At 45.4% G+C, this 21,882-nt stretch overlaps 1 protein-coding gene and 1 long non-coding RNA gene across 2 annotated transcripts in view; both read right to left on the reverse strand.

The window, feature by feature from the left end:
• KCNK10 (potassium two pore domain channel subfamily K member 10) overlaps nt 1-10,564 on the reverse strand; it is an 80,544-nt gene extending 69,980 nt beyond the window's left edge. Inside the window, exons 1-2 of the mRNA XM_083448313.1 lie at nt 9,496-10,564; nt 8,402-8,517 (exon numbers count right to left, since the gene is read on the reverse strand). Of these exons, the coding sequence (XP_083304439.1) occupies nt 8,402-8,453 (52 nt within the window). The 5' untranslated portion in view covers nt 8,454-8,517; nt 9,496-10,564. The remainder of the gene's footprint in view (nt 1-8,401; nt 8,518-9,495) is intronic.
• On the reverse strand, nt 5,819-6,716 carry LOC310681426. Its single transcript, XR_014513268.1, has 2 exons — nt 6,354-6,716; nt 5,819-5,963 (listed from the first exon to the last, which is right to left on the reverse strand). It is a non-coding gene; the product is annotated as an uncharacterized lncRNA (long non-coding RNA).
• Nucleotides 10,565-21,882: the final 11,318 nt, after the last annotated feature.

Genomic DNA, 21,882 nt, shown 5'->3' on the forward strand with positions numbered 1-21,882 from the left:
GGGAGTTTACTATAGATCCCCAAGCCAAACGGAGGACATAGATGATGCCTTCCTGGAACAGATGGCCAAGCATGCAAAAGGAAGGGAGATAGTAGTAATGGGGGACTTCAATTACCCGGATATTTGTTGGATGTCAAACTCAGCCAAGAGCATAAGGTCAAACAGATTTCTCACTGGCCTTGCAGACAACTTCATTGTCCAGAAAGTGGGAGAAGCAACAAGAGGAACAGCCATTTTAGATCTGGTCCTAACCAATGTCGATGACCTGGTTAATGGGGTAGAAGTGGAAGGATCATTAGGCGCAAGTGATCATGCTCTTCTGAAGTTTACTATACAACGGAAAGGAGCAGCCAAGCATACTAGGACTCAATTTCTTGACTTTAAGAAAGCCGACTTCATAAAACTTAGGGAAGTGCTGGGTGAGATCCCATGGACAGTAATACTAAAAGGAAAGGGAGTTCATGATGGCTGGGAGTTTGTTAAGAGGGAGATAGTAAAAGCACAACTTCAGGCAATACCAATGAGACGGAAACATGGAAGGTGCCTAAAGAAGCCAGGGTGGCTATCTAAAGAACTTTTAACTGAGTTAAGATTAAAAAAGGATGTGTACAAAAAATGGAAAAGGGGGGAAACCACCAAAGAGGAATTCAAACAAATAGCCAGCACGTGTAGACACAAAGTCAGAAAAGCTAAAGCACAGAATGAACTCAGGCTTGCTAGAGAGGTTAAAAGCAACAAAAAAGGCTTCTATGGGTATGTTCGTAGCAAAAGGAAGAACAAAGAAACAGTGGGGTCACTCAGAGGAGAAGATGGTGAAATGCAAACAGGGGACACAGAAAGGGCTGAACTCCTCAATGCCTTCTTTGCCTCAGTCTTCTCCGATAAAGAAAACAATGCCCGACCTGAAGAATTTGGAGGAAATGATTCAGCAGAGGAAACACAGCCCAGAATAACTAAGGAGATAGTACAAGAATACTTGGCTAGTTTAGATGTATTCAAGTCTCCAGGGCCAGATGAACTGCATCCAAGAGTATTAAAAGAACTGGCAGATGTGATCTCAGAACCACTGGCAGTCATCTTTGAGAATTCCTGGAGAACAGGCGAAGTCCCGGCAGACTGGAGGAGGGCAAATGTTGTCCCTATTTTCAAAAAGGGGAAAAGAGAGGACCCAAATAATTACCGCCCAGTCAGTCTAACATCAATACCAGGGAAGATTCTGGAGCAGATCATTAAGCAAACAATCTGTGAGCACCTAGAAAGGAATGCTGTGATCACCAATAGTCAGCATGGATTTCTGAAAAATAAGTCATGTCAGACTAACCTGATCTCATTTTTTGACAGAATTACAAGCCTGGTAGATGAAGGGAACGCAGTGGATGTAGTCTACCTTGATTTCAGCAAGGCATTTGACAAGGTGCCCCATGATATTCTTGTAAAGAAGCTGGTAAAATGCGGTCTTGACTATGCTACCACTCAGTGGATTTGTAACTGGCTGACTGACCGGACGCAAAGGGTGCTCATCAATGGTTCCTCTTCATCCTGGAGAAGAGTGACTAGTGGGGTGCCACAGGGTTCTGTCTTGGGCCCGGTCTTATTCAACATCTTTATCAACGACTTGGATGATGGACTCAAGGGCATCCTGATCAAATTTGCAGATGACACCAAACTGGGAGGGGTGGCTAACACCCCAGAAGACAGGATCACACTTCAAAACGATCTTGACAGATTAGAGAACTGGGCCAAAACAAACAAGATGAATTTTAACAGGGAGAAATGTAAAGTATTGCACTTGGGCAAAAAAAATGAGAGGCACAAATACAAGATGGGTGACACCTGGCTTGAGAGCAGTACATGTGAAAAGGATCTAGGAGTCTTGGTTGACCACAAACTTAACATGAGCCAACAGTGTGACGCGGCAGCTAAAAAAGCCAATGCAATTCTGGGCTGCATCAATAGGAGTATAGCATCTAGATCAAGGGAAGTTATAGTGCCACTGTATTCTGCTCTGGTCAGACCTCACCTGGAGTACTGTGTCCAGTTCTGGGCACCACAGTTCAAGAAGGACACTGACAAACTAGAACGTGTACAGAGGAGGGCAACCAAAATGGTCAAAGGCCTGGAAACGATGCCTTATGAGGATCGGCTAAGGGAGCTGGGCATGTTTAGCCTGGAGAAGAGGAGGTTAAGGGGTGATATGATAGCCATGTTCAAATATATAAAAGGATGTCACATAGAGGAGGGAGAAAGGTTGTTTTCTGCTGCTCCAGAGAAGCGGACACGGAGCAATGGATACAAACTACAAGAAAGAAGATTCCACCTAAACATTAGGAAGAACTTCCTGACAGTAAGAGCTGTTCGACAGTGGAATTTGCTGCCAAGGAGTGTGGTGGAGTCTCCTTCTTTGGAGGTCTTTAAGCAGAGGCTTGACAACCATATGTCAGGAGTGCTCTGATGGTGTTTCCTGCTTGGCAGGGGGTTGGACTCGATGACCCTTGTGGTCTCTTCCAACTCTATGATTCTATGATTCTATGATTCTATGATTTATGGTGTCTCTGCTGCCTCACTGCCCTCTATTCTTTCATAGGCCACAAATTCTCCTCAAACTCTTCACACAGTAGTTTCACTGGGTGGTTTTGTGTTTTGGGGGGGTTGGGCTTTTTTTGAGAATCTGAGAATTTCTACCCCTGCTAAAGAAATTTAAGGGTAGGTGGGTGGGTGTGTAGTTTCTCATAAGCTATAGACCTCTGTGGAGATGTGTCAGGTTCCATTTAAGGCTGTCTATATCTTGTATCTCAAAAAGCCTGTCAAAAGCAAAAGGCAATACATCATAAAGATCCAAGCTCAGTTGGTGAGAAACTCTAGAGGTGTTCAGATCTCACAAAGTTCTCTTTTAAGGCTGAAGAGCTTGCGCACATTCTCCCCAACAAAGACAGGCCCAAATGACTAGTGTTACCGTGGCAACTGTGGAGAGCTTGCGCTCTCTCTCAGGCTACACAACTATAACGCTACAGAAGTTCAAAACACTGAGCCGCAGATAAGCACCGTAAAATTAGTCCCGCAAAGTTTGCTAATGATTCTCCAGCATCTCTGCCAATCTATCTAGTTTTTCCTCATTACTTCATCGTCTTACGTTCCCGCTGATTCCATTCAAGTGAATTGAGCAGCTCTGCAATTACTATCAGTGCTTGTCTTATACACGGTGCTCTCGGGGCCATGTCACTTATCACTCAGAGCATGTGTGCTCAACAGGGAGCTCAACAGAACTTGCCATTTCTAAGTTTTGCAAGTTCCAAACCTACATAGTGCATTGTTCACACTTGTGCAAAGAAAGCAGGGAACAAAGCTGTGTTTGGAACAGTCCTAGGTCCTTCCATGAGAATGGTTGAGTTTCCCTCTAGGTATAGATTCAATCTGTCAACAACTACTCTGCAGAGTGATAATTCAAACAAATGGGAGCTACTGTCCCAATGACAGCTACTGAGTGTAAGAGTTTGAAATACTCTTGTGAAAAGGATCTAGGAGTCTTGGTTGACCACAAACTTGACATGAGCCAACAGTGTGACGCGGCAGCTAAAAAAAGCCAATGCAATTCTGGGCTGCATCAATAAGAGTATAGCATCAAGATCAAGGGAAGTAATAGTGCTACTGTATTCTGCTCTGGTCAGACCTCACCTGGAGTACTGTGTCCAGTTCTGGGCACCACAGTTCAAGAAGGACACTGACAAACTGGAACGGGTCCAGAGGAGGGCAACCAAAATGGTCAAAGGCCTGGAAACGATGCCTTATGAGGAACGGCTAAGGGAGCTGGGCATGTTTAGCCTGGAGAAGAGGAGGTTAAGGGGGGATATGATAGCCATGTTCAAATATATAAAAGGATGTCACATAGAGGAGGGAGAAAGGTTGTTTTCTGCTGCTCCATAGAAGCGGACACGGAGCAATGGATCCAAACTACAAGAAAGAAGATTCCACCTAAACATTAGGAAGAACTTCCTGACAGTAAGAGCTGTTTGACAGTGGAATTTGCTGCCAAGGAGTGTGGTGGAGTCTCCTTCTTTGGAGGTCTTTAAGCAGAGGCTTGACAACCATATGTCAGGAGTGGTCTGATGGTGTTTCCTGCTTGGCAGGGGGTTGGACTCGATGACCCTTGTGGTCTCTTCCAACTCTATGATTCTATGATTCTATGAAATATTGGATATATTTGTGGATTAAAAACTTCAAGCAAACATCATTCATCGCATTAAAAGCTAGGGTGATCGGAACTCAACCCAGGAGTCAGGCACACATTTAGTCACTTGCCAATCACAAGGCACACATCTTAGAGACATTTCATAACACATACACTCAGAAAAGTAATGTAGGTAGAAATCCAGAGAACTGGCAGACTTTTGAAGTTGTTTTTAGCACTGTAGTTACCTTGCAATGCATGCAATCCATGTCAGACGTGAAATCACTTAACAGTTGGCAATTATGTTTATCATTGCCCACCCCCCATTCTTCAGATAATGATTATTACCCCACAATTTATAGCCATGAACACTAAAATGCACATAAACAAACAAATAAGCAATCTGCCAGACCTCTTAGATTGGATTCAGGGTCAGGGTTACAGTATTCTATTCTTGCAAATACTCATCCAATTTCTCACATATAAGGGATCCATGAAGTTTGAAATTCTAAGTGTCTATCTTAGAAATTGTGCAAGGTTATGGTACCAAGTGAAACCATCCCCTACATTTCGCCATATAATGTAATTATTTACCATATTTCTATACCGCTTTTCAGCCATAATGTTCTGTGAACCGTCCTGCGATTTCCGGGTATTGGGAGGTATATAAATTCAATAAATAATAATATTAATGGTTCTAAAAGCAGTTCACATTTTAAAAAAAACAACAGACTGATAGGTGGATGATACTGCCCACCACAGGTCCAGAATACCAGTTCCTTTCAATGGTATTAAGAGAACTATATTATATCACCCCTACCTCAATATAAGGCATTAAAATACATTGTGAATAAGTCATTCAGTAATTCAGGCGTCCCCCCCACACACACCTTAAAAAAGAAGGATAAACCAATGGAGTTGTGTGTTGAAAGTTTCTTATTGGTTTCATTTGTTTATTTTATTAATTCTTTGAGTGAAATCCAAGATTTTCCTTCTGTTCACAGAAGGGACTGATATCTAGAAGCCTTCCACTTCTGGAGGAAGGAGAGAAGGGGTGGCTCAAGACATTTTGGCACCTGAGGCTGACCCCAAAATGGTGCTCCTGTCCGCACCAAAGAAGGGATCAGGGAAGTTCTTCATCAGAAACAAGGAGAGATCCACATTGAGATCTGCTGCCCTGGTAGAATCTGCCGCCTGAGATCACCTCACCTTGCCTCAAGAGAGGCTGGCCCTGAAGTAGACAGCAGCAGCAAAGGTGAATTTTCTCCAATTCACCTTTGCCTGTCACACTCTGTTCCAGAGGGTCACTCACTGCCTCACTCCAGCAGTTTTTTTAGTGGGCAGAGATGGCTACAAATGGAAAAAGGAACTGCCAAAAACTGCCTCCTCACCCACACCCTTCCTCCTTTGAGAGCATCTCGTGAGCAGAGTTCCTCTCATGGGAACTTTGGATCCAACCCCTTGTACACTGAATTATCTTTGATGCACCCAAGGCAAATGTGTAATGGAGAGAGAGGTCATCTGCGTTGTTTTAATGCAAGCTAGGAGCATTTGCAAAGAATGTGTTTGCTATGAGAGGGAAACTGCACATTGAAATCAAGCCACCAGAACCTTCTGAAAGCAAATCGTCCAATAATGACATCAAGACAGGACCATGTGCTCAAGAGATCTCATATTCCCAGATCCTGCTATGCTCACAATCTGGGGAGAAGGGGTACTCCCTGCTGAAGGATAGGTTACCAGTGGCAGCTTGGAACTTTCAGTCTGAATTGGCCCATGTTTCCAACTAGAGGGATCCCTAGTGGAGAAAACAGAGGGTATAATTCAAGATAATGTAGTTATTATTTTTATTTATTAATTACAATTATATTCTGCCTTTCCTTCATTGAACTTAAAGAAATCTAAATGGTGCCTCCCATTTTATCCTCACAACAACACTGTGAGGTAGGTGACCGGCCCCCAATCACCCATTCATATTCAAGTGGGAATTTGAATCTGTGTCTCCCCAGTCTTAATTCAGCACTCTAAGCTCTATACCAGGCTGACTCTCAAGAGTAGTGAGATATATGAATACAATACCATATTATTACTATATGACCGTATGATGTTGTTGTTGTTACTATTATTATTCATTTGCTACTAATATTTGCTAATAATGAAAATAACAACCTTAATATTTATAGCCTACCTTTCCTCCCATTGTGGAATCTGAGGTGGCAAACATGTCTCCCAGGCAGCCTCCCATCCAGCTACTGACCATACTCAGACCTGCTTAGCATCAGCAAAATGGCGCCATCATCTCCTTTCACACCATGCACAGTACCAGGTCACAGAACCAATGCTCTAATGCCCTACAAATTCACTTCAGGCACATTGTGGTCATCATGGGTGAGACTGAGGGTGACAAACAGGTGGTAAGGACCCAAGGCACTGGACTGGCTCAGGTGGCAGCAGACCTTTCAATCTCACAACAGCACTTTTGGGCAAATGTATGGAACAGTGGCTCCCATGATGTTAAAAGTACAGCCAAAGTTGTTCTAGCCCTAGTGTCTGCAACATAGCTGAAGTTTAATCTATCCTTCTACTTGGCATTACTTTGTGACTAATACGTGATGTCAGCACAGTAGCACATCACCCAGGAGAAACAAATCCCAGCATTTGAACTAACTGGCTGGCTGTCATTTGAAGATTTGAACATCTCAGGCCAATTGGTGAACTGGAGCCAGTCACCTGTTTGGAACGAAAAATCACGTCCTTCACAGCTGATTAAATTTCTGGCTCTGGCCACATGTATAAGCATCACTGCCCATCCTCACCACAGTAATCATGCAATGCCCAATTTATTTATTTTTAGACTGGAGAAACATCAAACTTTAAAAAAAATTAATGAATTGCATGACAGCCATTCTCCCAGCTGTCACACAATAAAGATTTCAGAATCGTCATCATTTTCATGATGGCAATAAATCATTCTCTGAAAGGTAGAGGCAAGCACACTTCTTCTGCACGTATCCTTGGTGAAATCCAAGTGTCTGGGATATTTCCATAATTCAGTTGTCATGCTATTAAAGACATAGCCATGCATGAAGTCAGCACTGAATTGGATATTTCTCCCCAGTACATGCACATTTTAGAGCACAAAGAATGAGGTGAGCAGGGAAAGGAAGGAGCTGAACCAAGTCCTTTGGAAAACATATAAATCTGACATGCATCGCCAACACTGAACTGTTAGAATATTTCTATTCAAGTTTATGGACATGCATTTTCAACTGGTTCCAAAACCTAAACCTAAACCTTACACCCAGATAAATATGTACCACACTCCCAAGAAGAAGAATAAACCAAAAGGATGCTGTTGGGCATTTATTTCACAATCAATACATGCTACAGATTGCTGGAAACAAGCATTTGTGTGTACCCCTGTGCTCTAAACAACTCCGACTGTTGTACAGAAAGCCACAGCAGTGACACGTACACGAGCCTTGTGTGCTATACCATCACCCACCCAAACAGTCTTCTCACAACACAACCTCCGCTTAAACACAGAGTTAATCCACCCACCCACCAAGGCAGGAGTGCTAACACAGTTGTTAACAGGGTGACGACCCAACAGCTGAAGGTCTTGTCAAGCTTTGTTATTTACCATGCCTTTATGACTGCAATCCCAACAGGAGTCTTACCACATTCACTTTTTATCCCACCCACCAAGCTGCTAAGAGACATTTGACATTGAGGGCACCAAAGTGGACAGCGGATGCTCACTCTCAGCCTCCACCGCCCCTTTTACGGGAGACAATGATCCCCAGAAGCAACAAAGGAATCTCGCAAACAAAACATAAGGATCTCCAGGACCTTATCCAACCAAGACAAGTTTTCATCCAGAAGACTAAAATAGTGTACGGGGGGGAGGGGGTGATAATTGGAGGGTGGGGGAGCGAGAAGCAATATCACGTTTGCTTTTCTGGTTCTTGGGTTTTGTTTTGTTTTTCAGTTGGACAAGTTTCTCTCCCTCCCACTCTGCACTCCAGAAAGATCACAGCAATGTTGACCATCTTCCAAGACGGGAGTCAGCAGGGAGAGGAGGGTCAATAACAAAGCCTGCGGTCCAAATCACAGCCAAAGCCGTCTCCTTTCTCCCATTCATTAGGTAGGAGGAATAACAATCGCAGTTAGGAAGATGGGCAACGAAGATAATTTAAAACACAAACAAGAAACGAGTGAGAAAGCAACACCAACCTTGAGGATCCCAGTTCACCTGTTTCCTTGGAGTCTCAATTGGAAATTTCATCGCTTCCTTTGCACCAGGATGGGGAAAAGGCTAAATGAAATCCTAACCTTTAGCTGGCTCGGCGCTGCAACCAAACAAACAAATTAATTTCAGATCAGGGGGAGTCTGCGCCGCTGGGAGCGTGTGTGTAAGGAGGGAGAGAGAACTAGTGGTTGCCAGGCAAAGCTAAGCTACACGTGAAAACAAGGCAGAGTGGGCTTTGCACTGGAGAGCAAGTGGCAAAGGAAGCAGCCGTGGAATGAGCTTTGGTACAATTTGAGAGGGAGTCGAAATCGCCTGCTGGAGAAAGGAGGAAGTCAGATCCAAGGCGCTGCCTGGTTTTATACGCGCTCCAGCAGCAGTTGGCTGGTCTTCTCACCCGTCCCTTTTTTTTGCAGATGCTCCTTTGGGCGCTGCTGAGCGTGCCCACTGCAGCATTACACGCTGGGCTGGCGCACACGTGAATGCATCGTCCAGCCAGATGCAGATCTCAGGCTGCCAGGGAAGCTCGCCAGCCAGTCACTCAGTCAAGCCTCGCCTGAGAGCCAGACAGCCACTGCCGCTGCTTCCGCCCTGCGAATGCATTTGGAGAAGGCGTTCGAGCAACCCATCACCGTCCCTGCACCGCCACCAAACTCAGCAGCCACCGAGAGGCGAGCCCAGCTCGAGATGTGCGCGTGGCAGCGGGGGGGGGGGGGGGAGAAGACACCAGGAGAGAGCAGACGATGGAGAGAGGAGGGGGGGGGGAAGTCACCCACTGCTGGCTGGTGGGAGCTGCAGCCGCATGGCTGGTGGGAGGGTGGGGGAGATCATCCCATCTGAATGCAGCAACGGCAAGCGGCGGCGGCGGCAGGAGGCGCAAGCTAGACGGAGAAGGAAGCGCAGACTCTCCTCGAACAGCTGATCTCAAACTTCAGTGGGGGCACCTTGCCTTGGAAGAGGGGTGTGTGTGCTCCGAGGGAGGAGTGGGGGAGAGAGGGGGGTCGGCTATACGTGGTAGGGAAAGGGGGCGGGGGTTGAGCTCCGGGTGGGGTGGGGGCGCGGGTGGGGGCTGGCTACTTACTGGCTCCCTTCCTCGCCTGGAGGAGGAGATTGCAATGCAGTGTTGTTAGGTGGAGTTTTGCAGCGGATGCGCGCTTGGCTGGGTAGTAGGAGCGGCGGAGGCGGCAGGAGCACATGGCTGGGGGGGGGGGACGCGCCAACAAGAGCTGCAGAGGGAGCCCCTGCAAAAGGAAAAAAGGAAACATTGGAGCGGGGGGGCGGGAGAGGGAGAGCGAACTGGCGGGAGAAGTTTTGCCAGGCACCACGAGGGAGCCAGCGAGGCGGGTGCTTTTGGATCGCGCCAAGGACTTCCCCCGTTGGCGCAAAAAGGCGAATCCAACGCTGAGCGCTGGCGAAGCAGCTGTGCGTGTGAAACGTCGCGGGGTTCAGTCTGCAAGCAGGCCTTGGAAGGACTCCCACCCTCTGTAGAGCCGTGGTCACATACCCTCCAACATTTCTCTGATGAAAATAGAGACGTCCTAAGGAAAAGCAGGACATTTCAGGATCAAATCAGAAACCAGGACGGCTTCTGTAAATCCCGGGTTGTCCCTGGAAAATAAGGAAACTTGAAGGGTCTGTGAAGCTTAGGTTCCTGGATTGCAGTCGAGGGACCCAGGAGTTTCAGCTCCGTGGATGCCCACGTTAGAAATATGCATATTGTTTTTAATTGTCTTTTTATTGCTTTTTTATTTCTCTGATGGCATTTTATTGCGTTACGACTTGAATCCCATAGAGTTCCATTAAAAAGCCTACAACATCTAGCACAGTGCATTGCCATTGCTACGGCAAGCAGAAATATCGTTAAGCGGTCGGCCAAGACCCACAGCAATTTTCTAGTGGTCCATGGAGGGAAACGTTGGGGAGCTGTTGGGGTAGAGACAATACTGAGTTAGATGGAGCAGTTTGAGCATCATCAATGTCATGGTCTGGCTGGGTGCAGAGGAGTGGTGGGAGGTGCCAATTGGGGAACCCCCCCAAGGGAACCCCCAGGGGAAGAAGGCTCAGAGCTAGGGGGTTGGTGGTGGGGCTACAGTGAGAGTTCAGAGGAAGCACAGTTGGGGGAGGAAGTGTGGGAAGCTGAAGAGGCAACAGGGTTTAGTGAGCGGGAAGAGGCTGTGGCAGAGGGCAGTCCAGACTCGGAGGCAGGAGAGGAGGAGGGCCAGGAGACAGAGGGGGGCCAGGAGACAGAGTCCACCTGCTGCTGCAACCAACTACCCTTTTTCCTGGTGTCCCAGACACACAGAGAAATGAAGAGAATGGAGCAACAGAGACAAGAGGATGGAGCTTTAGGCTGCTGCAGGTGGGAAGCTGAGGACCTTTAGTCCTTGCCACTGCTGCATTGGGGTAATACCTACTGGGAAGAGTTGCTGTGATCACTAGGCCTGCGCTGTTTCAGTTCCTTTTAATAAAGAGTTAACTGCACTGACCCCGGGTGTTTCATTTCTGACCTGTCCCTGACTCTGGCTCCCGAGAATCAGGCAGCTTCCTTCTTAGGAGGTGCAACTTCAGAGTTTGTCACTGACGGGGTGCATTAGGGTCCATTAGGGTGAAAGGAGGAGCAGAGGTGGAGCATGGTGGGTGCGGCCCGCCCCAGGTGTCATCCCTGAGGGAGGGGTGACAAAATCCCCCCCCCGGCAGATCGACGCTGTGGCGCCGTGCACCCCCCCAGCAGATTGATGTTGCACACACCCTGGGTGGATCTACACTGCACCGATCAAGCACCCCCTGGGTGGATTGAGGCCGCACCAATTGTGCGCACCACGGGCGGATCAATGCTACGCCGATCTCAAACACCCTGGGTGCATTGCATGTGGCCTTTCCAGGTGCCTGAGCGGCTAGTTCCACCGATGAGGAGGAGCACTGCCCCTCAACCAGCCCCTGCTCACCTGCCTTCTTTCTTACAATAAGTCAGTGGTGGCTCTGTCTGTCATTGGCTCAGGCTCCACCTACCAGGACCGAATTTGGTCATCTTTTGTAATATGGCACCCTGTGCAAGGCCAAAATCTGGCATTCTCAAATGGATCTTCTCAGCTATAGACCTTATCAATTTTGCGTCCCCTTAGCTCAGTGCTCTCTGTGGGGGAATCACCCACACTGCCCTAAATCCAGCTCTGCACTGTAGTTCCACCCTTCCTTCCATCCTGTCAGTGCCAATGGGCAGCCACCGCCTCTGTATTTAATGGGAAATGTGCATAGAATTGCAACCTCCGTGGTTGCAGACCACCTGTGTTTGATTATTTCCCCTCCACATCGCATAAGAAGAATGTTCCTTTCTGAAGCAAAAGCCATGCACAGTTATATTAAGGCCATTCGAACACGTTTTCTGCATTAAACACCACAAAATGGCCAGTGCAAGACTCATCGCAGATAAACAGCAAATTAACCAACACACTTGCCCGTGGTTTGCCAGCACAAGTCCAATGTGAGGTAAATACTATCCAAGCAAGGCATGCATTGTGACTAGATCCGGAAATGGGGAATTTACAGCCTTCCAGATTTTGTTAGACTACAACTCCCTTGACCCTTGACCTTTGGCATCAGCTGACTGGGGCTGACGGGAGTTGGGGTTCAACGCCATCTGAAGGGCCAAAGTTTTCCCATTCCTGGACTAGAGGATGGTAGCTTTTACTATGTTTTGAAGTGACTGTTCGTGGAGAAAGACAAAGAACAACACTTTGGTATTCCTTTCTGCAACTGAAAAGAAGTATGGAAATTTTGTAACATATGAATGAGTAAAAAAAAAGCATTCCTTGAAAGTAGGCAGGTACCAGTTCACCCTTTTCCTGATAAATATCCTTCTAGTATAATTATTTTTAAGGGGGAAATTTCTTCATCAGATTTTTCTTTATGCTGAAAGGAAATTTCTCTCAACTTCGGAGCACTGGATTCTTTGCTGTTCATACACATGCACACAGCTTGCATTGCTACAGCTGTTGTTTGCTAGTTCTGCCCTGTTCCTCCCACTCCGGGGTTGACTTCTGGTCAAAGACAGGTTGGCACCAGAGGACCCCCCAGGGAGGATCGGCTGGTTCTGGAGACGGCGGAATCACAGCAGCCTTGCACACTTGACTACACTCACCCAGACAGAAAAACGAGACAATCTTCAACTCTGTTGAGACTTGGAATTAGCAGTGTGGCTGCTTAGCCCAGTCAGTGATTTGGGTGTTGCTTTTAGACTTTGTATATGAGGTTTATTTTTGCCTTTCACATAGTGAATATGCACATTGTCATTGTTTAGATGCTTTTGTTCTAAGCAGCTTACAGAACAAGCGTACAAATGCCCACCAATATTTTATATAAAAGAGCAGATACAGCTCAACCCCGTCACAAAAGCATGGTGCAATAAAAGGTTCAAAAGCATGGGTGAATAAAAATTGGGTTTTTTGCCAGGTGCCTAAAAACAGATAGTGATGGTGCCAGATGTGCCTCCCTGCGGGGACCATTCCACAAATGGGGAGCCACCAGTGAGAAGGTCAGGTCTCATGTCACCATACTCTGTACCTCCCTCGGTGGAAACACACAGGGTAGAGTTTCAGATGCAGGGATGCCAGCTCCTGGGGCTTGAGCCCTTTTGGTGGCCCCTATATTTTGGGGGTAGGGGCTGCTCCCCCAATGTCCCAAAACCACAGAGCCAAAGCGCAGAGCTGAGTGTGGCATCCCTCCATTGGCTGGCTCCTCCTCCTCTTTCTGCCATGGAGGGGAAGGAGCATTGGAGCAGCCTTCCACTGGTGGCAGCACAAGAGGAGGCACAGGAGAAGCCACCAGCCTTTGAGCTGTATGGCCCCCATGTTTGGTTCCACCCCTGGCTCCTCCTTATGTCCTTATGTCTCGCATGCAAAGTCGGGACGTCAGCCCTCACAAGCGGGCGCCTCTTCTTGGATGAACACTGGGTCAAGGTTGGTTCATGGGGGGCGGGGGTTTGAACCACCCACAGGCCCAAGTCACTTGAGCGATCAAAGTATCTGGAATGCTGTTTTGCCACATACCTGCCTTAAGGGCCAGATCACCACACCTAGTCCATTCAATTTATGCAGTAGATGATGAAAAAGATGATTACACACACTGAAATAAGTCCAGAAGGTGATCATGAAAATGGGCTCCTTCTTAAAACACACTGCATAAGCATCTGTGCACGGCAGCAGCGCTTTTGATGCTCAGGTTGTACCATATCAGTGGCAAACTGATTGAATTGTTCATCATGAGCCCAAATCGCTTTCAAGCATGCCACTGCTCAGTCCATATAAACCATGATTTATGTTTGCCATGAACTGTCTCTCACATTATTGTTGGTGTTTTGATAGTTGAGCAACAGCATTTCATACTGGTCTCTTTTGGTGCTGTTCTGACAATGTTTTATGCTGTGTTTTTTATGACATTTCTGTCAAGATTGTTTTATTGACTTGTTTTGTATTTGATTTGATGCTATAAGCCACTCAGAAGACTTTGGCCTATGAGCAGTCCAGAAAATGTATAATATCGGGGGAATCACTGAGTTGTGCAGTGCACAGAGTTCTACATCTGCAATGGGAGATCAGAGCGCAGGAGGGAGAGAGTCCCACTGTACAAGCAAAAGTCTCTTGCATGAGCAGAACATCGTTGGAAATATTCCATTACGTTTCCTCCAAAGTGTTCCTTAAAAAAAACTGCCAGTACATCTTGTCCCAGAGCCTTTGGAATCATCCCAAAGTTTGTACATTGCTATTGGAACAGAAAGAGGGGGAAATAATGGTGGCACCATTTAATTTGGCATTACTTTGGTATGTGCAAGGAAGAGAGTTTCCATGAATGACAGTTAAGTTGTGGCAAGAAGCACATAACAAGTTTGCATGAAGTTTTGTCAGTTTGCATTCCATCTTTCTCCCTAATTTTGACACCCCCGTGGAGCTCAGTTGCTGTCGATATAGTAGGGAAAGGAGTTGCCAGGAGGCACACAGACATGGCAGGAATGATAATGAGCTTGTTCTGTCAGACTTGGATTTAACGTGATTGTTGCTGCTATGGGACCAGGACAAAGACTTGATTTCCTCTGAATGGAAGAAAATCCCATTGAAGTCTGAAGAGGCTTTGGGATTCCAAGTGATACAAGTTCAGCAACCAACCCTGAATGGAAAACAGAATGAGATTAGGCTGTGCTTTACAGTCATGTTAACAATAACACTGATTGTAATCGGGGGAGCTTAGATTGTTTGAAGTTATCTTTTCCTAAACCTACATTGAGGGAGGTACATTCCAAACCCGGACCTTCTCCAGATTACAGTGAGGCCTCGAAAGAGTTTTTGTAAAATCACCTTTGACATACACCCCCCCCCATGCTTGTAGAAAGTGCCTTACTGGTCTTTCTGGAAAAGAAAACCCTCTCCTTCCTGACAACATGGCTGCTTAAGAAGTAGAGCAGTCTTGGCCTGTATATTTTTTTATTTTTATTATTATTATTATTATTATTATTATTATTATTACCCAACCATCACCAGCAGGTCCCAGTTGCAGTAATTTTAAATTCAGAAGTAAAAACAGTTAAAAGAAATTACAATCACGGGAATATGTCCTGATATTTTGGTGTTTCCCACCAAACCAGCTGTGATCTGAATTGAGAAAAAGCAATGGCCTCGCTGCATTTTAAGCCAATCATGTGTACACAGCCTTGGTTTCACTGAAACAAGTCCCAGCAGCTTCAAGCACATTGCTTTAGTTGCAGCACTAACAACAAAGTACATCAGACCTATAGACCTTGGGGGACCCAAAGAGAATCATAGCAAGCTGCCTCATATACCAAGCCAGACCAGTGGTCAATCTCGCTCACTACTGTCTACACCTGGGAATTGTGGAAGCTTCTTCCAGCCTGAGGATTGCATTCTTTCTTGGCCTACCATCTGGGGGGTTTGCATGTCAGTGGTGGGCGGGACCAAGAGAAGAGGGGGCGGGGCTGCCATTTTCTCCCTCCCTGCTTCACTCTTAACAAAGATCTCTCCCACTTTTGTCAAGTAGGCTTGAAAACAGCCTTCAACAAAAGGGTTTAATTGCAGCACACGGATGTTTTCCACTTTGGGGTCATAGTGCACAGAGAAGGGGAGATTAATGCTTCCTCCCCCATGTGATTCCCCCTGAAAATGCACTGTTGCACTGCAGCAACAGAAGGCTGTTTTCAAACCAAATTGTGTGGCATGGGGGAGGGTCACAGCACAAAAGGGCGGTGGGATGAACCTCTCTTCAGCTGTGACAGCCCACGCCACAGTTGACTCTTGAATAAAATCACCTATTGGTTGCAACAGGAGGTTTTTTACAACCTGAAAACCCAAAGGGAGGTGCAATGCAGGCCAGATGGAGAGGTCCTAGCCTAATGCACTGGCCTGGATTGTGTGTTCTCAGACTTCTATTTATTGGTGGAATGGGAAAGGGGAGGTGCGACACCAGCCCCTGCAATTGGGCAGTATAAAACTTCTGGATTGACAAGCCCTGGAAGCCTGACTTTATGTTGCTGCCTGGTCAACAGAGCAATGCCTTTTTCCTGCAGACAGATTAACTCAATGGTAGAGAGCATATGCTTTGCATGGGAAAGGTCCAGTGTTCAGTCCCTGGCAATACCATCTAAAATTACTGAGTAGGAGGTGTGGGTGAAATACACTCTACCCAGTTCCCTAGACAGCCTCTTCCAGTCAGTGTTGTGGGCCGCTCAGCTCTGTCAGGTTTGGCAACCTCAGGCAGATCAGGAAGAGGAGAAAGAAGGGGCAGTTGTGGGACTGGAAGGCTGGCACCTGGGAATGGAGGAGAGAGGTCCTCCCCTTGTGATTCTAGATGTCAGGGAGAAACAAATCTGTCTGCTTCCTCCTCTGCCCCTCTGGAAGAGCACTGAGGCTCATCAGGGAGGCAGGAGGACTTTGACCAGCTGAACAGGTGGAACAGATGGTGGAGGAGCTGGAGACAGAGGGGCAGGACATAGTCTTGTTGCCAAGAACTAGATGGCATCTTCATGGGTGGGATTAGATGCACCATCCAGATGGAGGACATGGACATGTGCACAGCAGACTCATAGGGCGAGAGAGTCCCATGAGTGTGCTCTCCTTGTCTCATCTTTAAAGGCTTGGCATGAGGAACATGTCACCTCTTGGGATATCTTTGTAGTGCCCGTTCAGTTATGAACCTCTTGCCTTGCTTATATTCAGTTATGTACAACAACAACAAAAAGTACAGAATTAGCCGGGATAGGCACAAACAGAAATCCCTCCAGGAAATATAGCCAAGCCAATCTGGACTTCTGGACTTCTTGCTTGCTGCTGAGCCTGTACAGTGGTACCTCGGGTTACAGACACTTCAGGTTACAGTCGCTTCAGGTTACAGATGCTTCAGATTACAGACTCCGCTAACCCAGAAATAGTACCTTGGGTTAAGAACTTTGCTTCAGGATGAGAACAGAAATCGCACTGCGGCGGGGCAGCAGCGGCGGGAGGCCCCATTAGCTAAAGTGGTACCTCAGGTTAAGAACAGTTTCAGGTTAAGACCTCTGGAACGAATTAAGTTCTTAACCTGAGGTACCACTGTACTGCTATCAGCCTGAATAAAGACCTTTCCCTTACCTTCCAGTAAAAGTCGCTGCTGTCATGTTTTGAGACGGGAGTCTGGCAGTCAAGGTAGACTTTGATAAGTTAGATGGACAAATAATTTAACTTGGTGTGAAGCAGCTCCCTATATTCCTGCCAATTCCAGCTCCCGTTTCTCAAGCTTTCAGATCCAGCCACTGACCTCAGCAGAAGAAAACATCATTCAGATGCAGATTTGGATAAGATTACAAGAAGTGCTACAGAGACACCTAATGAAATCACACATTGCCAGGAATTAACATTGATGTTTTTATTGCTGCATTGTAAATTTGTAATCCGTGGTGACGTATTTTATGTACTTAAAAGTTATACACGCTATCCCAAGCCCACATTCCCAGCATGTTTGCGCTCCTGTCTCAGTGACGTCTATACTGGCTTGGTCATGTACACAGAATGGAAGATGGCAGGATCCTCAAGGACATTCTTTATGGGGAGCAGACTTCTGGCACCAGGCCAATTGGCAGATCAACTCTGCATTACAAAGATTTCTGCAAATGTGACACAAAGGCTGGCAACATCAACCCTGCTATGTAGGAATCCCTTGCAGATGACCACAGTGTTTGGAGACAGATGGTCAAGTTGTGTATCCTATAGCAGTGACCAGAGGAGAAATGACCACCTGCAGGAGCGCAGAGAGAAGAAACACCATGGTGCATCTGCAACAGCACATCTGAATACCTTCATCTGCCCACAGTTGCAACAAAACATGTCTCTCGCACATTGGTCTCTACAGCCACAGCAGGCGCTGCAACAGCTTGACGTCAGCTCCAAAGGCGCACTCCTCCATTGTCTCCCGAGACAGATGAATGCCAGCAGTATTACTATAGTTCTTTAAAATCATGGTTAATTCAGTGGTTCTGCTCTGAGTATGCCTAGCAATGGATATCACCCCAGTGACGCTTTGATTACATCCTTGAAAGAAAATGTAATCTTGTGTTCTTCCTAGAATTGAGTGTGGCCATCCTTGGTCTCTTTTGGTTCTACTCCTGGGAGCTCCTTTCAGGTTTTCCAGTGTCCCTTTCAGTTCCACCTCTGTCTGCCAAAACTAGTCTCCTGTCATAAATTATAAATCAATAACACTATAGAAACAACACATTATTCTAGTATAAGGTTGCAGTGATAGGTAATTTTTGGCATTGTGATCAATTAAATCTGATCCCTTTCTTTTTTAAAGCTGCAAACACATTATTTGTTACACGTTTAAATTTAACCTGATGTGAATGACCAGATCTCACACTCTAAACTGTAATGGTTGTCACTCTTCTGTTCCATTTGGAATGGTTTTGTCCATTTTTATAATTGTATATCCCTGGGACCTTATAGTGATGGGAAGGTAAGAAGTCTTATAAATAAATAAAATAAATGTCATGGATATTGTTATTCATATCATCACATTAGGTCATAGCTAATCTTATGAGTTGTCCAGACCTTTGTTTTATACTGGAATTAAAAAAATACTTCAGTGCTGCCGTGGCTGCAGTGGTGTCTACAGTGTTTTCAAGGCTAATTTTCTAAGTGCCAGGAGTTTCATCTCCCATATTAATGGGACTACTCACAATTCATTATTTATGAACAGAGCATTATGTCAAGAGTGCCAAAAAAAGTTGTCTTGACATCCTCCAAATGGCTTAAGCAGCTCATGACAAGCCAGTAGTATTCCCTTTGCATGTTGAAGCTACCCAGGGTCAGAAAAGTGCAGTGCAGCTGATAAATGCTATCGGCAAATCTTGCTGAATTATTTCTACACCTTTAAACTGTAGTTACCACTCGGTTTAATTGTGTGGTGGTGTTACTAATGAAATATAAAAATATTCCACCAAGCAATAATTCCTGTTCCGCTTTGTACCTGTCATTGCGGTGTTTGATGGAGGAGGCTCAAATTAGACTGAAAGCACCAATTGATCAATCGGTGTTGTATTGATTAACTGATGGTAGGTTTCAATGTGGGTTTTTCTTTGTGGCTGTCAGACTGCTGACTTTACTGTGAATACTTAAAGGGCAGAGCTACATTAAGGACTTAAACAGGTTGACATAGCATCCTCTCTCCTCATGGTACCTTCAGAACTACTTGCGGGTGAGGAAGAACTGTAATTCATTAAGGGTGTCGGGAATGGTAGCTTTGTAAGGGGTAAACTACAGTGTACAGATCCTTCTGGCAACTCCTGCAACCAAGCTGGAGCCAAATCTATTGCTCTGCTTTGGACCACATCAGTGAGGCCGAGAGGGTATATTTTTGTCTGGGCAGCCCAGGACCTCCATACACACTACCCAGGCTCGCACCCTGGAGAGGTCACTAACGCAGCAAGAACAATGTGGGAGACAGCAGTTACGAGTTATCAGTCTCTGCAGCCACAGTAGGCTCTGTGATGGGTGCCAACCACTACAGTTCCCATTATTCTTTGGAGGAAGTCATGTGCTTTAAATGTGTGGCCTATGAGAACAGCATGCTGGACTAGATAAACCATTGTCTTAATCCAGCAGGCTCTTCTCATGTTCTTATGCTTGCCTTGCATACCCATAAGTACCCTACGACCCCCAGGTGTCATGGAGAACACTATGCTATTGTAGGTATTAAAATCCAGGTGCCACTCCAGTTGACCTGTACATTGAATGTGTTATCCTTTGCCTCGGGCAGCGGAGTGTCTTGGGCCTGCAGTGCTGCCCTCTGCTTCTGAACATCCCAAGACTGAGGGCTAATTGTCATCCTAACCACAGTGGCAAGAACTAAATCAAACTGGCAGCCTAAAAGACACATTCTTTGCAATATTCAACTTTGAAGGTCATCATATTGCATTATTACTAATAAATGCTATTTACAGTAGTATTATATGATAGTTTGTGTGTGTCTGTGTGTGTGTTAAGGTGTATGCCCTATGCTGGTGTAACGTTTCAGTTATTTACCATGAAATTGCTGCAGTAATGATCTGAACACAAAAACCTGATCTGTAGATGTTCTACAGATGTTAGCTGTCCCTGGAGAATCAAGAGATAACGTTTTTCGGAAGTGCAAAACTTGTTCCTTGGCCTGTGAATCCCTTCACGTTCTTTCCTTAAAAAGTTCATCCAGACCGCCTACAAATTTCAGAGCAGCTTAGTAAATGGAGGAGGTAGCTTCTAACTCAGCATTTCAGCTTCTCCTTCCAGTTCATTAATTCCATGAGCATTATGAAAGAAATCCAATATAGGTAAATCAAATTGACAAGCAATATAGTGAGATGTATTTCAGGACCTTGGACAGCTATTTGCATAATTCTCCATTGTGGCGATCCCTGTATCCAAAATAATTGTTAATATGAATAAGCAATTTCATATTAATACCAGTAATAATATAATGGCATCAGTAATAATGTTCAGAATCTTGCCTATAATAACCACACTGGTGACAGCCTCTGAAATTACATTGAGATGTCAAATTTACTAGTCAGGTGAATGGTCTCAAGAATGAATCTCATGTCTGAACAACCAGTGAAAATATGTAGATGCCAGAACTTGCTTCTTTTAGCAACTAGAATCAGATTTCAGAAACGTGGATGATTCAAAGTTACACAAATTAGACTTGATTAATGTACACATTGATTGACAGCTGAATGTCTGAATTCACTGCATTAAAAAGCTTGGCCTGATGTGACACAACAGGACAGAGAGAGATTTATATTTGTGCACATATGGTATTGTCAGTATTGGCACTGATTAACTTGCATTTGTGTGGAACAAGCCCTTAGAGTATGCAAGGTGTGTGTATCACACAATTACACAATGCATTTTCATTATCTTATGGAAAATGCAAAGCTTGAAAGGCTTGTGCATCTTGCCACTTTATCCTTTGTGGATAAAATTAAAAGTCTATCTAGTCTAGGATCCTGCCTCCCATCAGTGACCAACCAGGTGCCTCTGGATAGTATACAAGTAGAAACTTGAAGACTATATTCTTTCCTCATGGCTTCCTCCCAGCAGCTGGTATTTAATTGGATACTAACTCTGATCCCACATATCCATCATGGCAAATAATCACCGGATTTGTCTAATTTCCTTTAAAAAACATGTGATCTAGTGGCCATCACCACATCTGGTGGAAATGAATTCCACAGAGTAATTATGCAATGTGCAAAGAAGTACGCAGAAGGATAGCTGCACTCAGCATTGTTCTTTTGCCTATTGGGATTCACTGAGTGGCAAAATGTCTCCCCCCCCCCAAAAAAAAGACCTGTTTACCACAAACAGAAGGTGCAGTTTTGCATTCCACCTGAAGCATCAATATGGATTGAATGTTGGACTGCAAGGTTTTGAATGACCAGACCCCATGCAGAATGTCTATTAGTATAATAATAAAAGTATCATTTAAAATCCATCAGGATTATCTCTTCCCATATGTACCTACTAGAGCCCAGAGACCATCAATGGAAGTCCTTCTCCTAATGCCTTTGCAAGTTGAGATTCAGTAGCTGGACACAGAGAAAGGACTTTCTGAGCAGTGGTTCCTCAGTTATGGAATGCCCTCCTCAGAGCAGCTCAACAGGAACCCACTTTAATGTCCTTTTGGCACCAGGCAAAGAGTTTCTTTTACTTTCATGGGCCATTGCTTCTATTTTCTGCTATTATGCTGTGTTTCAACCCTGTGGAACATGCTATGCCAGGGGTGAGGAACCTGTGGTCCTTCAGATGTTTCTGGACTGCATCATCCCCAGTCAGAGATGATGGAAATCCAACAATATCTGGAGTTCCATGGATTCCCTATCCCTTTGTTAGGCTTTGTGTTAATTTCTACTAGTTATGCTCTTTAGACTTCTTGGATTTAAAATTATTCTTTTTAGTGT

This window comes from Podarcis tiliguerta, assembly GCF_965153285.1.
Source record: "Podarcis tiliguerta genome assembly, chromosome: 1".
NCBI lineage: Eukaryota > Metazoa > Chordata > Lepidosauria > Squamata > Lacertidae > Podarcis > Podarcis tiliguerta.